The sequence below is a fragment of the Cololabis saira genome, chromosome 5 (genome assembly GCF_033807715.1).
Source record: "Cololabis saira isolate AMF1-May2022 chromosome 5, fColSai1.1, whole genome shotgun sequence".
Taxonomy (NCBI): Eukaryota; Metazoa; Chordata; class Actinopteri; order Beloniformes; family Belonidae; genus Cololabis; species Cololabis saira.
This window is the reverse complement of record NC_084591.1, coordinates 44,938,611-44,953,704: the sequence shown is the minus strand read 5'-3', so window position 1 is coordinate 44,953,704 and position 15,094 is coordinate 44,938,611. Positions and strand designations below refer to the sequence as shown.

Sequence of the window (15,094 nt, the reverse complement as noted above, 5' to 3'; positions counted from 1 at the left end):
CAGTCGCTCACAAACCAAGTCGTAGCAACCAGACTAACGATGGATTCTCTCAGAGCAAGTCAGGATCATTACAGGACCAAGTTAATGACTATAAAGAATATAAGAGTCATCAAAGAAAGACAGTCCAAACTGTTAGCGTTCATGGGACACGTGCAGACGACAGACTGACTGATTAAATTACAGATATTCACCTGTGAGGTCCAAGAACACAATGACCTACTGTAGGAACCTCACAGAAATGTTGACCACTGTGTCTACAAATGTGGGTTTTAATAGATAGTTCTAATCCTCATTATTATTGGTTACTGTGCAGTCACAGCAGAGCTCCTGACTGAAAGCAGCTGCCACTGGAACGAGGCCATGGAGGCCGAGCAAGATAACATGGCAAAGACCGCCATCACCTTCATCCTCCTCTTCCTCATCACTTTGGTGTTCACTGTTGGAACCACTGCTCTCAAGGTAATCATCTAGATTTGAATGCAGGGACAGATTTGGGACTGATTTAAACAAGAAAAAAATGAAAAAGTAACTAAAAAGTGTCACAAAGGAAATCTTTCCAACCTGATCTCACAAAAATCTGTGAAATGCCCACGACCTCTCACCACTATTTTCCGTGGTACCAACACGGAAAGTGGTATAATTCCGTGTGAGCACCACGGATATTGTACCATGCAAAGTCAATGGGATCCGTTGTCGTGATATATACACGGAATATGACATTATTATTATGTATATATTATTCTTTGTTATAGTGGCTAAATTATGAGTTTTTGTCGCGCAAAGTACTGTTTGTTGCTGTCAGTTTGTAAAAGCATGTTTTTAACGCTGTTTTAGCAGTGTTTTATTGAGGTTTTAATGGGAGCACCACGGATATAGTATATATAGGACGAAGTCAATGGGATCCGTCACCCGATTTGACTGCTGTCATACCATTGAATGAAGGACAAAACGATAACAATCATCCCATAGATATGGGTCAGTAGGGCCCTACTCTACCTAGTAGGCGCAGGAGGCTGTTATTGCCCCTTTCTATGGCTAACCCCATGTTATTAATGCTTAGTAGGCACAGAAGTTTTGTTATGAAGCTCACACCTCACCTCCCTTTTTTATGTATTTAGCTAGAATTTTAAAACCTGAACAATAGAATTCAACGTAAAATGCCGGATCTTGTCCATTATAAACAATACTTTTTGGAACATAGTGTAACTGTTATGTCTGGTGGTTCACAGACACACACTAAACAGGTTCTGTCACTTTAAGAACTGTTTCGGTTTTACGACACTGCCCGTTCCGGTTTAAGGCAGGCAGTGGGTTTTTCATTCATTCATGTTATTGGGTTTGAAATAAATGGAGTCACGTCAACTCCGACTTGAGTTACGTGTCACGTTATCTTTTGCAATATAACATTGGCGACGAGAGATGGCTGAAGCTTGTTCCCTACCACCACCCGCTCCGTTCCTGGCCCTCCCGGGCGAACCACCGGTCCCGTGGCACCGCTGGATCTCCGCGTTCGAGACGTACATCCTGGCTGCCGGCTTGACGGACGTGTCCGTCGGGAGGAAACGTGCACTGCTGCTGCACTGTTTGGGAACTGAGGGACAGCGGGTGTTCGGAACACTCGGCGACGCACCGTCATACTCCCTGGCCGTGGAGTTACTGAAAGGACATTTCGCGGCTCCACAGAGCGCTCTGCTGCGCCGGGTCCTGTTCCGGCGGCGACATCAAAGGCCGGGAGAAACAGTGGCTCAGTACGTGGCGGACTTGCGGGGTTTGGCTGATTCCTGCAAGTTTGGAAGACTGCGGGACGAAATGGTCAGAGACCAACTGATTTTGCACACAAGCTGCAACAAAATCAGAGAAAGACTGCTGCTGGAAAATGATGATCTGACTTTATCAGCAGCAATAAACCTCGCGGTTCAGGTTGAATCTGCGCTGGAGTGCGCGGCCAGTTTCTCTACTCCCCCGCCCTCACAGACACAGGCAGCGGGCGCGCTCACCTCACACACGCCCCTCCTTCATGTGAGCACTGACAGCGGGGAGGAGAACATCCTGCTGCCCGCTCGGCCCCGCGATCAGTACCATCAGCAGTGTGGTAACTGTGGCTCTTCTGCACACAACTCAAGAGCCCAGAACTGCCCTGCCCGTGGTAAAACCTGCTCCAACTGCGGGAAATTAAACCACTTCCACAAAGTCTGCAGGTCTGCCCCAGCTCGAGCCTCTCAGCCACCCACTAACACCACATTCATCCACAACGTGAGCTCAGCACGAGCACCGTTCAAAACGTGCTCGTTAATGGTTGGAGATGTCACTCTGCCCCTCCTCCTGGACACAGGGGCCACAGTGTCTCTCCTGAACCTGGCGACTGTCACACAGTTTTTCCCCTGCGAGCCACTTGGACCGGCCACCACCACCCTGCGTGGTTACGCCAACTCCCAAATTGACATCGTGGGTTCCCTCCAGCTGCCCGTAAAATACGGGGATAAGACACTGCCAGTCTTTAGGTTTAATGTTGCACGCCACGGGGCCAACCTCCTGGGCCTCGACCTCTTCACCAGCCTCGGTTTCACCCTGCTGGACACCACCGGCTCGGAGATTAACGCCGTTGTCATCCCCTGGCAGCAACAGTGGCCTGCGCTGTTCAGCGGGGTGGGTTGCCTCGTGGGTTTCGCCCACCAGCCCCTGTTGGACCCGACTGTGACGCCTGTCATACAGCCCCTCCGTCGTTCTCCCCTGGCCCTCCGTGATGACATCTCTGCTCAGCTTCAAGGTATGCTGGATGACGACATCATCGAGCAGGTGAACGCGTCACCCTGGATCTCCAACTTGGTGGTGGCCAGGAAGAAGTCTGGGGGGCTGCGACTCTGCGTGGACCTTCGAGCGGTGAACAAGGCCATCATCCCCGACAAATACCCCCTGCCAACCACAGAGGAGCTCACCGCCCAGTTCCACGGGTCCATCGTTTTCTCTAAACTGGACCTCCGCCAGGGTTACCTCCAGGTGCCATTACACCCTGAGAGCCGCAACCTCACCGCTTTCATCACCCACAGAGGGGTGTTCCGCTACAAACGCATGGCGTTTGGGCTAAGCTCCGCCCCCAGCTGCTTCCAGAAGATTATGGCCTCCGTTTTCGCAGGTATACCGGGGGTGGCCGTCTACCTGGATGACATTGTGGTTCATGGGGCCACGGTCGAGGAACACGATGAGCGCCTGCACAGGGTGTTCAGTGCAATGGCCAAACATCACCTCACACTCAATGGCGAGAAGTGTGTCTTCACTGCCCCAGCCATTGACTTTGTCGGGTTCCGCCTCTCAGCGGGTGGCACGTACCCGCTCCACTCCAACACAGAGGCCATCCACCGTGTCCCGGAGCCGACCTCAGCCGCTCAGGTAGCCTCTTTCCTGGGCATGACGGCGTATTACCTCCGTTTCCTGCCACAGTACTCTGCCACGACTGCGCCACTGCGTAAACTGCTGAAGCAGGACGAGCCCTGGGTCTGGACACCGGCATGTTCCGACGCCGTGCGCCTACTGAAGTCCCAGCTCACCTCTGCACCGGTCCTGGCCCACTTCGACCTGGTCAGCCCCACCCTCGTCACGTGCGACGCCTCCGCCCTCGCCATCGGCGCTGTGATGTCCCAGCTGCAGGGGGGCGTCGAGAGACCGATTGCCTTCGCCTCGCGGGCTCTCAGTCCCACAGAACAGAGGTACTCGGTGGGGGAGCGGGAGGCCTTAGCGTGCCTCTGGGCTTGTGAGCGCTGGCATATGTACCTTTACGGGCGTACATTCACGCTGAGGACTGACCACCAGGCCCTCACTACCCTCCTGGCAACGTCAGGCACTGGCCACAAACCGCTCCGCCTCCATCGTTGGGCTGACCGACTGCAGCAGTACAACTTTCGCCTGCAGTTCACACCAGGCCGCGACAACGTGGTGGCTGACCTGCTGTCACGTGCAATCCCTAGCCCGCCCACAGCCCAACCTTTGGCCCCCGAACGGGACCAGGCCGAACAGGACCTCATCCAGCTCCTCCACTCACCCCTCCACGAGACACGAGTGTCGCTGCAGGAGCTTCGGGAAGCCTCCGCGGACGACCCCATCCTGTCCACACTCTCGACCTACGTCAGGGAAGGCTGGCCTGGGAGGGTACCCGACGAGCTGCTTCCCTATCACAGGGTCAGGGAGGAGTTGTCATGCTGGAACGACACCTGTGTCGCCCGTGGGCTCTGCACTGTGGTCCCTGGTGACCTCCGGGCGCGTGTCCTTGCAATGGCGCACGAGGGTCACCTGGGCATAGTTAGGCTTAAACAGAGGTGCCGTGATGTCGTGTGGTGGCCAGGCATCGACAGGGAAATAGAGGCCCTGGTCAGGGACTGCACTGCTTGCCTTCTTAGCGGCAAGACCAGGGCCCCGGCCCCGCCCCCGCCCATGCAGCCGTTGGACTGGCCATCACAGCCCTGGGAGCACCTGCAGCTTGACATCTGTGGTGAGCTGCATGGGGTGCCACATCACCAGAGGTTCCTCGTCGTGGTTTACGACCTCCACTCCAAGTGGCCGGAGGTGGCACCCGCGGGCTCCGTCACGGCCAAGGTGCTCATCGACATTCTGGAGTCTCTGTTCGCGCGTTGGGGTTTGCCCAGGAGGATCACGACTGACAATGGACCTCAAATGGTCTCCCATGAACTGTCCTCATACCTGGCGGGGAAAGGGATTCGCCACATCCGCACGGCGTTCTACAACCCGGCGGCGAACGGGGGGGTGGAACGTTTAAATCAAACGTTGAAAAACGGGATCAGGGCTCATTTGGCACAAGGGTGCACACTCACCACCAGTCTCCTACAGACGCTGCTGCACTATCGGGCCACCCGACACGCCACCACAGGAGTTTCCCCAGCCTCCCTCATGCTGGGACGGGAGCTCCAGCTGCCACTGGATAGGCTCCGCCCCACACTGGCTGAGGTTCCAGTTCACCCGGTTCAAGCCGCAGTCACTACCCGTCAACGCCAGATGAAGGACCGCTTCGACAGGACCCGACGGGTTAGACCACCTGCCATCGCTGTCTCGGATTGGGTCAGGATCCGACGACCTCATCGTGGCGACAAGCTCCAGTCGTTCTGGTCAGACCCCGTCCAAGTTACCAAACGGCTTGGCCCAGCTTCATTCAGGTTAGCCGATGGCACTCGCTGGCATGCTAACCGCCTGCGTAAGGTGCAGGTCCCACTTGGGTCCGGACTGGGTGTACCGGCCGTTACAGCCCCACCGGCTACACGGCTTGATGTGGCAGCCGCCCCAGCTGTCCAAGCACAGGCCGCAGTCGAAGAGCGGCCACCGGACATTGCTGCTGCACCCGAGGGGCGCCCAGCTCGGGCTCGCACCAGGCCTAGACACCTGGGGGACTTTGAGACTGAGTATCACACCTAGGTTGTGTGAAGGGGGGGGAAATGTTATGTCTGGTGGTTCACAGACACACACTAAACAGGTTCTGTCACTTTAAGAACTGTTTCGGTTTTACGACACTGCCCGTTCCGGTTTAAGGCAGGCAGTGGGTTTTTCATTCATTCATGTTATTGGGTTTGAAATAAATGGAGTCACGTCAACTCCGACTTGAGTTACGTGTCACGTTATCTTTTGCAATATAACAGTAACGACCACAGATAAGATAAGGCCTTGCCCGCCTGGGCAACACATCAGCATTTGGCCAACTGGTTAGTGCAGTTGACTGTGGTCTGGACTTGCATAGTACTATATATGTGGTGCTCCCATTAAAACCTCAATAAAACACTGCTAAAACAGCGTTAAAAAAAATGCTTTTACAAACTGACAGTAACAAACAGTACCTTGCGTGACAAAAACTCGTAATTTAGCCACTATAACAAAGAATAATATATAAATAATAATAATAATGTCATAATCCGTGTATATATCACGACAACGGATCTCATTGACTTTGCATGGTACAATATCCGTGGTGCTCACATGGAATTATACCATTTTCCGTGTTGGTACCACGGAAAATAGTGGTGAGAGGTCGTGGGCATTTCACGGATTTTTGTGAGATCAGGTTGAATCTTTCACTTCATTTGTGAGACAGCAGCGTAGAAATAGTTTCTTGTTAGATGTTAAAAACTACGACTGAGTATTAGGGCCAAACTAAGACAAAAAGAAAATTGGAAATTACAAGAATAAATTCATAATAATATGAGAATAAAGTCGTAAAATTACAAGAATAAAGTCATAATGTTGTGAGAATAAAGTCGTCATATTAGGAGAATAAAGTCGTAATATTACGAGAATAAAAGTCTTAATATTATGAGAATAAAGTCTTAATATTATGAGAATAAAGTCGTAATATTAAGAGATTAAAGTCATAATGTATGAGAATAAAGACTTTATTCTCGCAACATTATGACTTTATTCTCGTAATTTCCAATTTCTTTTTGTCTTAGTTTGGCCCTAATCCTCCGTCGTAAAAAACTGAACTGCATTGAAAAGAATATCATCTTAAAATACTACAAGTAGGAGTTTAAAACTAGTTATATTACAAAAGCTTATCAGTTATTGTTGTATATAAATACAATGTGGTGAACGTACAACCTACATCAGAAATTTAGTTGAGTAAAAATATAAAAGAGCACAAAATAAATATGTTAATGACATAGATCTGATCATTTTACATTACCTGAGTTAATGAAGTTAGTTAAGGATACTTCTCATCACTGGACAGACCATAATAAGACATAAGAAAAAAACAATAAACTAAGACATCATTAAACCCCCTTATAATTTAAGGGGAAACCTAAACTTCAAATTTGTGCATACAACAAAAAGAAGTTTTTGTGTATCAGTTTGTGGAATTAAATTGTGGAAGGGTTCGAATTTGGAGTTAAAAGAAAACATAAAACAATTTAAGAAGAAATATAATGAAATGGTTTATTTGAGGTATAAAAGTGAAGACTGTGTTTAAAGATCACCAGCTGTGTGTGTTCTGCTATTCTGTCATGTTGTCTTTGTATGTTTATATACTTAGATATACGTATTATATTTATATCATAGTCAGACTTTGATTTTTGTCATGAACATTTATACGTCTCTTTTTTTCTTTTTATCTCATTTCAGATCAAATGAAATACGAGAGCACTGAAAGAACTTAAAAAACAATGTTTTTTGTCTTTTTCTCAACTTTTCTTATATTTTCATACAGTCATGTAAGTAATCACAAATGTTATTTCTCTTTCAGTGTAATTCCAAAAGCTTTTTATCCTTTTTTAAATAAATGTTTGAGTGAAGATACCAATTCATGTATTCTCCCATTTTTTTTAAAATCTCTTACATGACTTTGAAACTGTTAATATTTTTTATAGTTTTAAATAATACATAAAACTCATCAGGCTGTTTAACAGTCTGTATCTTATGTTTCATGATACTTTGTTCATCCTACCACATCTGGAATCAGCGAACCGTGTTCCTCTGGGTGTGTTAATCAGGAGATCTCACAGTTGGTTACCTTTTCACACTATAATTACTGGACTTGTAACTAAAACCTTTGGCAAAGTCATGAGAAGAAGTCCATCTGATGGTTTATGTAAACACACATGAGATATTTAAATGTGCTCTCTGTTTCTTTTACTGGCATAACCGCACCTCACACCTGCCGTCTGCAATGCTCTGCTGCTCTTTGTGTGCTTTCACTTCTGTATTTGGTCCCATTTTGGACCTGGGTGTTACACAAAGCTTCCCCTCTGTACAACCTGATCAATCTTGTCAAGCTCAACATCCGTGCAACGGACTTTCAGATCCATTTCTGCACGTCTACAACACATAACTCTGTAAAACCACAACTCTGCCATCTACTGTACCCAAAAACAAACACACTACACTTAGAATTAAGACTCATGTCAACTGGTTACCAACCAAAGTCTGAAGGTATGTATGAATGAAATCAAATCAGGTTGTGTTTTTCAAACAGTCAAAGCTAACATTCAGCAGGAAACATGTAAAAAGACCTGTCATCTCTTTTCTGTCACAGAGCTGCGGGTCGTGGCTCCAAACATCACCTTGTATCTCGTCTGGGAAGGTGAATTCGGGGTCTCGCAGGTCAGGCTCATCTGCACCCTAAGCGGCTATTTTCCTAAAGAACTGAGTGTGGAGTGGCAACAGAACGACCGGCGTCTGTCACACATTAAACCCAAGGAAAGGAATGTGCAGAGTTGTGTGGAAGGAGAAGAGAAAACCTACAGTCTGACCACCGAGATGGAGCCGGACATGTCAGAGTGGGCTAAAGGCTCAAACTTTACCTGCAAGTCCATTCACAAAGACACTGAATATACAAAGACAACAAGCATTTGTCAGAGTAAGTTATGGACGTAATGTCCACAACAAGTTGTTTTTTAATGACAGATTTTGTACTGATTGTATAGAGGGTATGCATTGACGTCACATTCCCGCTGGACCAGCCCCCTTCCTGGCACTGAGTGGCAAAAATGGCTGCAACTAGTGGGGAAGACGGGATAACAGCCGATTATCGGCTTAAATTTAAGGCAGTTGGACTTGACAGTGACCCGTACAGTTACCTGAAGAACCAGTGGTCCATGGACATTAATATTTGGCCACGTATCCAGTTTCCTGATATTTATATGTACTTTATTTCTACGCCGGGGAAATACACGAAGAAAAGCTTGAAGGCATACAAAAGTCTTGACGCTTGGTCCTACTTCAAGTCAGGATTTGTTATAGAAATCAAAGTGATGAGGACACCGAACTATGATTTGACCGTTTAACGCAGGGGTGTCCAAAGTGGGTCCTCGAGGGCCGGTGTCCTGCAAGTTTTAGATGTCTCCTTGCTTCAACACACCTGATTCAAATTAACGGTCGTCATCAGCTTGTCATCAAGGTCTGGACAGCTCTGTTGGTGACACAGCTCCTTGTATCACGGTGTGCTGAAGCAGGGAAACATCTAAAACCTGCAGGACATCGGCCCATGAGGACCGACTTTGGACTTTGGACCCCTGGTTTAACATTAGCTACCCAAAAATCCAACATTACCTGATACAAAATGGGAACCACAAATCCACGTTTCGGTGCCTGGAATCCAGTTGTTTCTGTGAATTGCAGCAATCCATTTGTCTCTCTTAAGCTTATTTTTCAGCAGTCTGTAAAACGATAACTCTGATTTCTTGCTAAATCTATGAGTACAGTCAAACTCACAACAGCTCTTTCCCATTTTAGATGTTTTCCAGTTGCTCAAACTGAAAGATTACACTGCCACTCAGTCTTTCTGACACTCAGTCTTTCTGACACTCAGTCTTTCTGCCACTCAGTCTTTCTGCCACTCAGTCTTTCTGACACTCAGTCTTTCTGCCACTCAGTCTTTCTGCCACTCAGTCTTTCTGACACTCAGTCTTTCTGACACTCAGTCTTTCTGCCACTCAGTGGGCGTAGCCCGCTGTGAAGTCGCATCTGTGACGTCATGTGCATTCCCTAAACTCCCTAAAACTTGGATGAATATGTGAGGACTGATCCCTGTTTCCTGCAGTCCATGGAAGTGTCCGTCCTTCCATCCATGTGGAGGTTCCCAGCTTCAAGACAGTCATGACAAATACTGATGTGAATGCTAAATGTTCCATCAGCAGTGTGTTTGATGCCGACCTGAGCTGGCTGATGGATGAGAAACCTCCATCCAACCACCAAGTGAAGCGAGTCACAAACACATCTGTTTTAATCAGTGAACTGAAGGTCCCGTCGACGACCTGGAAAAACCTGAAGCTGCTAACTTGTAAAGCTCAACATCCCTGCTTCACTGTTGAAAAGACGGTAAAGGTTTTAGGTAAGAAGTTCAACGTTTGCAAACTATCATATTGGTCCAGTAAGACGGAGTATTAGGGCAAAAATTAAGACAAAAAAAAAGGTAATGACGAGCATAAAGTCATAATAATATGAGAATAACGTCGTAAAATTACGAGAATAAAGTCATAATGTTGCAAGAATAAAGTCGTAATATTACAAGAATAAAGTCGTAATATTATAAGAATAAAGTCGTAATATTACGAGAATAAAGTCGTAATTTATGAGAATAAAGTCGTAATTTATGAGAATAAAGTCGTAATTTATGAGAATAAAGTCATAATTTATGAGAACTCTAACAGGAAGAACACATAGGTCTTTTGTGGAAGAGGAGCTGTCTGGTATAGTATAGTATAGTATAGTATAGTATAGTATAGTATAGTATAGTATAGTATAGTATAGTATAGTTTAGTATAGTATAGTATAGTAGTGGTGACTGCAAGGCTAGCGGTGGTTCCATCTGCATCATTCAAAGAGGTTTTGTTGTTTCTCAGGAAACAATGAGGATGATCATAAAGATTTTCCTCTTCTACAAAAGACGCAATTTCTTCCAAGTCTGTGTGGTTCCTTCTTCGAAATAGACGCAGTCGTTTGCACAACCGTTTTAAAGTCCTTATACTGATAATAATTTGATGCTGATGTGCCAAAAGATTAAGTATTTCCTTATTTGTGAAACCAATACCAAAATATAACTTCACAAGATGCGCAATATTCCTCATTTTAACACAGGAAGAAGAAGCTCTTCCTGTTAGAGTTCTCATGAATTACCACTTTATTCTCGTAATGTTCCGACTTTATTCTCGTAATATTACGACTTTATTCTCATAATATTACGACTTTGTTCTCATAATATTACAGCTTTATTCTCGTAATTTCCAATTTTTTTTTGACCCTATCACTTCGTTGTAGTCCAGAAATTCTTTTATTATGTGTATATTTTTCAGTTTGGATCACTTTAATAAATCTGGAAAGAACACATGTGTGAATGGAAGCCTAAACTTTTAAATAACACTGTTTGTACATGAAAATGTCAGTTTTCCATCGTGCTGTCATCGTCCAGGTCCTGCAGGTGCAGCTCCACTGGTGGAGATCAGGAGATCTCTCCCAGACCTGCTGAAGGGAGACGTTGCTGTGCTCCAGTGTGACATCAGACAGCTCTCCTCACACGACCTCTACGTCACATTTCAGGCCAAAGGAGCTGATTTTCCTGACAAGCATTATGTTGATCTCCCTGAAGCCTCAGACCTCCATTCAGTCAGTAGACGGTTCTCTGTTCCTCCACAAAACTGGACCAGGGACACGAGTTTCACCTGCAAAGTCAACCAAGGTTTCTCCAGCAAACCTTTTGAGTCTAACTCCATCAACAACATTTTTGGTGAGATTGTTTTTCATTATTGTCAGTAACAGATGATTGATAATGAATAATTCCCAAAACGAATCATTCATGTTTTTCCTTTTTTTAACCTTATATTTAGTGGAACCATCAGTGGAACTTCTTCTGGCTCCTAGTGAAGAGTCACAACAACAGAAACTCTTGTGTTCAGGATGGGGCTTCAATCCTCAAATTAAATGGTTTACTGAGTTAAAGCCGATATCTTCATCTACTAACAAGACCTCCATGGATACAAATGGACGTGTGACTGTTACCAGTGAAGTGAAGGTTCCTCAGAAAGAGTGGGAAACAGGGAAGGACTTCACATGTGAGGTGTCTGACAGTTCTCTGAATAAACAGGTCAGAAGGAACATCAGCTTCTGCTCAGGTAACACTTTAACAAGATAAACACATTCAAGTCATATCTGATAATAATTTTAAGGTTTTACCAAGTAAAGATGTGGAGGTGTTTTTGTGTCCTCCTGGGGAATAAAAGTCTTTATTTAGTGGTTATATATTTATCAAAAGATAAATAAGTCATGCTCTTTTAAATAATCTGTTACAGTTGTTTGAGACTTGTTTGTGACTTTTCTCTTAATTGTGAGTTGACAGGTTTGTAGTTTTAAGCGTGTAACCAGATTCTCTTGTTTCAGTGACTCCAGCATGGTCTCAGGTGGTTGGTGTTTATGTTCAGGCTCCACCACTGGAGCAGCTTCACAACAAGGGACCGGTGAACGTTACCTGTCTTCTGGTTGGTCCTCGTCTCAGTCATTTCTCTGTCACCTGGAAAGTCGGTGATGACAAATATGCATCCCCCAATGTCCATACGGAGCAACCTGTGGCTCACAGAAATGGGACTGAGACTTTGCGCAGCTTCCTCCAAGTCTCAGCGAAGGATTGGCTCGCGAATAAACCAGTGTCTTGTGAGGGGAAACACCGATGTTCCAACCAGGGCTACGAGGAGCACATCAGCAAAAGTGCAGGTATCAGAAAAATTATCCATGGTAACAACAATATTCTTCTATAGGTATTAGGGCCAGGCAGGAGAAAAATAAAAATAATATTTTAGAGGAGGAAGATTTTTTTTTTCATTATGCACATCGAGAAAAAAGTCGAAATGTCGAAAAAAAAAGTCGAAATGTTGAGATTAATGTTGAAGTACAATTTTGAGAAAAAAGTCGAAATGTCGAGAAAAAAGTCGAAATTTCAACTTAATTCACGAAATTTCAATTTTATTCTTGAAATTGTATTTCAACATTAATCTCAACATTTTCTACTTTTTTCTCGAACTGGACAATAAAAAAATTCTCTCTCAAATATTTTTTCTCCTGCATGGCCCTAATACTCCGTAATTCTTTTCTGTTATGACTCCAACAGAGAAATCAATCACATTTGAACCCTTATTTACTGTTTTCTTCTTCTGGTATTTTTCAAGACATGTCTCCTCCAACTGTGAGGATTGTGCAACCAACTGTTGCTGAACTGTCTACGTCTGACACCCTCATGCTGGCTTGCTTAGTTTCTGGATTTTTCCCCTCCAACATCATCGTAGATTGGGAGGAAAATGCTCACAGACTCCCATCCTCTCGTTACATGAACAGCGATCCATGGAAAGACCCAGGGAGAAGATCTTACTCAATGAGCAGCAGACTAAACGTATCCCAAACTGAGGACAAAAACTCAACTTATACTTGTGTTGTCAGACATGAATCATCTGACACGCCAGTTAAAACCAGTATAAATCCTGTGTTTGGTGAGGTCACAGTAAATGTTCACTGTTCATATTAGTTATTGCTCCATTGCCTTTTGTTAATAATGTCATCTTTCCTTGACTGTTTCTCCAGCCTCAGTGATCCACAGCAAACCTTCAGCCATCTTGCTTCGGGGTTCTGATGAACTTGTGTGTCTGGTCTCTGGCTTCAGCCCTGCATCCATTAATATCACCTGGTTTCGTGATGAAACCGCACAGCTGTGGAGCTACAACGTTAGCGAGCCCCACAGAGGCCCGGATGGAAAGTTCAGCATCCAAAGCCGCCTTCATCTGTCCCAGGTTGACTCTCTACCCAGGGTGCTCCTCACCTGCAGGGTGACACATGGAAACACCACCCAGTCCCTCCATTTTTCTAATCCAGGTACTTTTCATCCTCATTTTTCTTTCTTACACTTTAAAGAATGAATATTTTACCAGAATGAGCCAGTTTGATTTTCTTTTCTCTCAAATAACAGGTTTAATTTGTCCTCTTTCACAGACACGCTGGAGCATTGTAATTTCTTTGATGACATCATGCATGTAGATGTGAGCCAAGACACAGTGATGCACATTTGGTACATGGCTTTTACTTTCCTCCTCTTGTTCTTCACCACCATCATCTTTTCTGTCGTCATCATGGTCATAAAGGTAAGTTTCAGCACTGATAATTCTCATATTGTCCAGTGTGGTTGTAACACCTGCTCTGTCCAATATCTATGTCGTTCTAAATGTTTTATTATTTATTTGGAGTCAAATATATGTTTTGCGCAACAGTGATCAGGCACATTCCCCTTTATTTTCCCTTTCAGACCAAATGATGATGATCACAGGACAGATCCACTCTACCTGGACATCTTAGGATTTCTTGCTGCAGATGGACTGACTTATTTCAAAGCGTTCCTAAATAATTCTGCTCCTTTTTTTATTTCTGATATTGCATTGAACTGTTTATGCTGTATACATTTATGTCCATGATTCACATGAATTTGGTGTGAAAATCATGAAAATTAGTGTTTAATAAATCATTTTAAAAAACATATATAATTGAAACTCTTTCTTTCTATACCTTTCTCTGTTTCACTTCTCTTTTGACTTTTGCACTGAAAAAATAACAAGAGAGAACATAGTATTCTGTAATGCACATCACTGTTCATGATCCATTGAAACATGCCTCCATGACAATATATTTGATCTATGGACGTCAGTGCAGTGTCCCATTGAAACTCACTTGTAATACCCAAATAGTCCACAAGAGGGAGACATAGATCCACAACTGTAGCAGCGACACCTCTGTGTGAAACAGGACAAATGTCAACTGAAGTTGTAGATCAAGCTCAAATTGTTGTACTACGGCAGTGGTATGTGTTAACTGTACTTGAAAGCCAAGAGGTGTTTGCAAATGTTCTTATTTTTATGTATATCACAAACATTCACTGTTAATCAAAGTGCATGTTTGAGTTTGAGCTGCACATTTTTGCCTGCCCACACTTGAGATGAGCTGTTTTACCTGAAAACCTTTAATCCTGATTTTTATTTGATTTTTTTTTATTGATTTTTATCATTTACAATGATCTGAACACATTCTTCAGCAGGTTTATTTCAGAAACGAGCTAAGCATCCTCCTCTCCTGGCTCCAGCTGAGCAGACCTCTCATCCTCCCTCGACTCCCTCGAAGTATTCGCTCAAAACTTTTCTGCTTATCGTTTGTTTCACCTTTTTTTTTTATTTCACCAGATATGATATGAGCTGGTCTGATGTTGGCTGACATTCACCTACATGAAGTTCAAGGAAAACTTTATTAGGGCCCGAGCACCTTCAGTGCGAAGGCCCTATTGTATCTGTAGGAATTTTTTTTTAGGGCCCGAGCACCTTCAGTGCGAAGGCCCTATTGTATCTGTAGGAATTCTTCGCGTTATTATTATTTTTCTGACGAAAGGAGGGCCTTTTTGCCCCCCTAAACGTGCCCAAAAAGTCACCAAATTTTGCACCCAAGTCAGGCCTGGCGAAAAATTTGATATTTAATGGTTTGCATTCATGGGCGTGGCAAAATGGCTCAACAGCGCCCCCTTGAAAACTTTGTGCCTCAAGCCCCACGATACGGTTAGACGTAGATTCACGAAAATCGGTACACAACT

At 44.8% G+C, this 15,094-nt stretch overlaps 1 gene segment (V, D, J or C); it reads left to right on the top strand.

Moving 5' to 3' along the window:
* Positions 1–13,885, top strand: part of LOC133444455 (immunoglobulin mu heavy chain-like) — a 132,098-nt gene extending 118,213 nt beyond the window's left edge. Inside the window, 9 exon segments of the C gene segment in view lie at positions 8,024–8,347; positions 9,530–9,820; positions 10,898–11,212; positions 11,313–11,597; positions 11,863–12,192; positions 12,645–12,962; positions 13,054–13,341; positions 13,459–13,607; positions 13,769–13,885. Of these exon segments, the coding sequence occupies positions 8,024–8,347; positions 9,530–9,820; positions 10,898–11,212; positions 11,313–11,597; positions 11,863–12,192; positions 12,645–12,962; positions 13,054–13,341; positions 13,459–13,607; positions 13,769–13,777 (2,309 nt within the window).
* Positions 13,886–15,094: the final 1,209 nt, after the last annotated feature.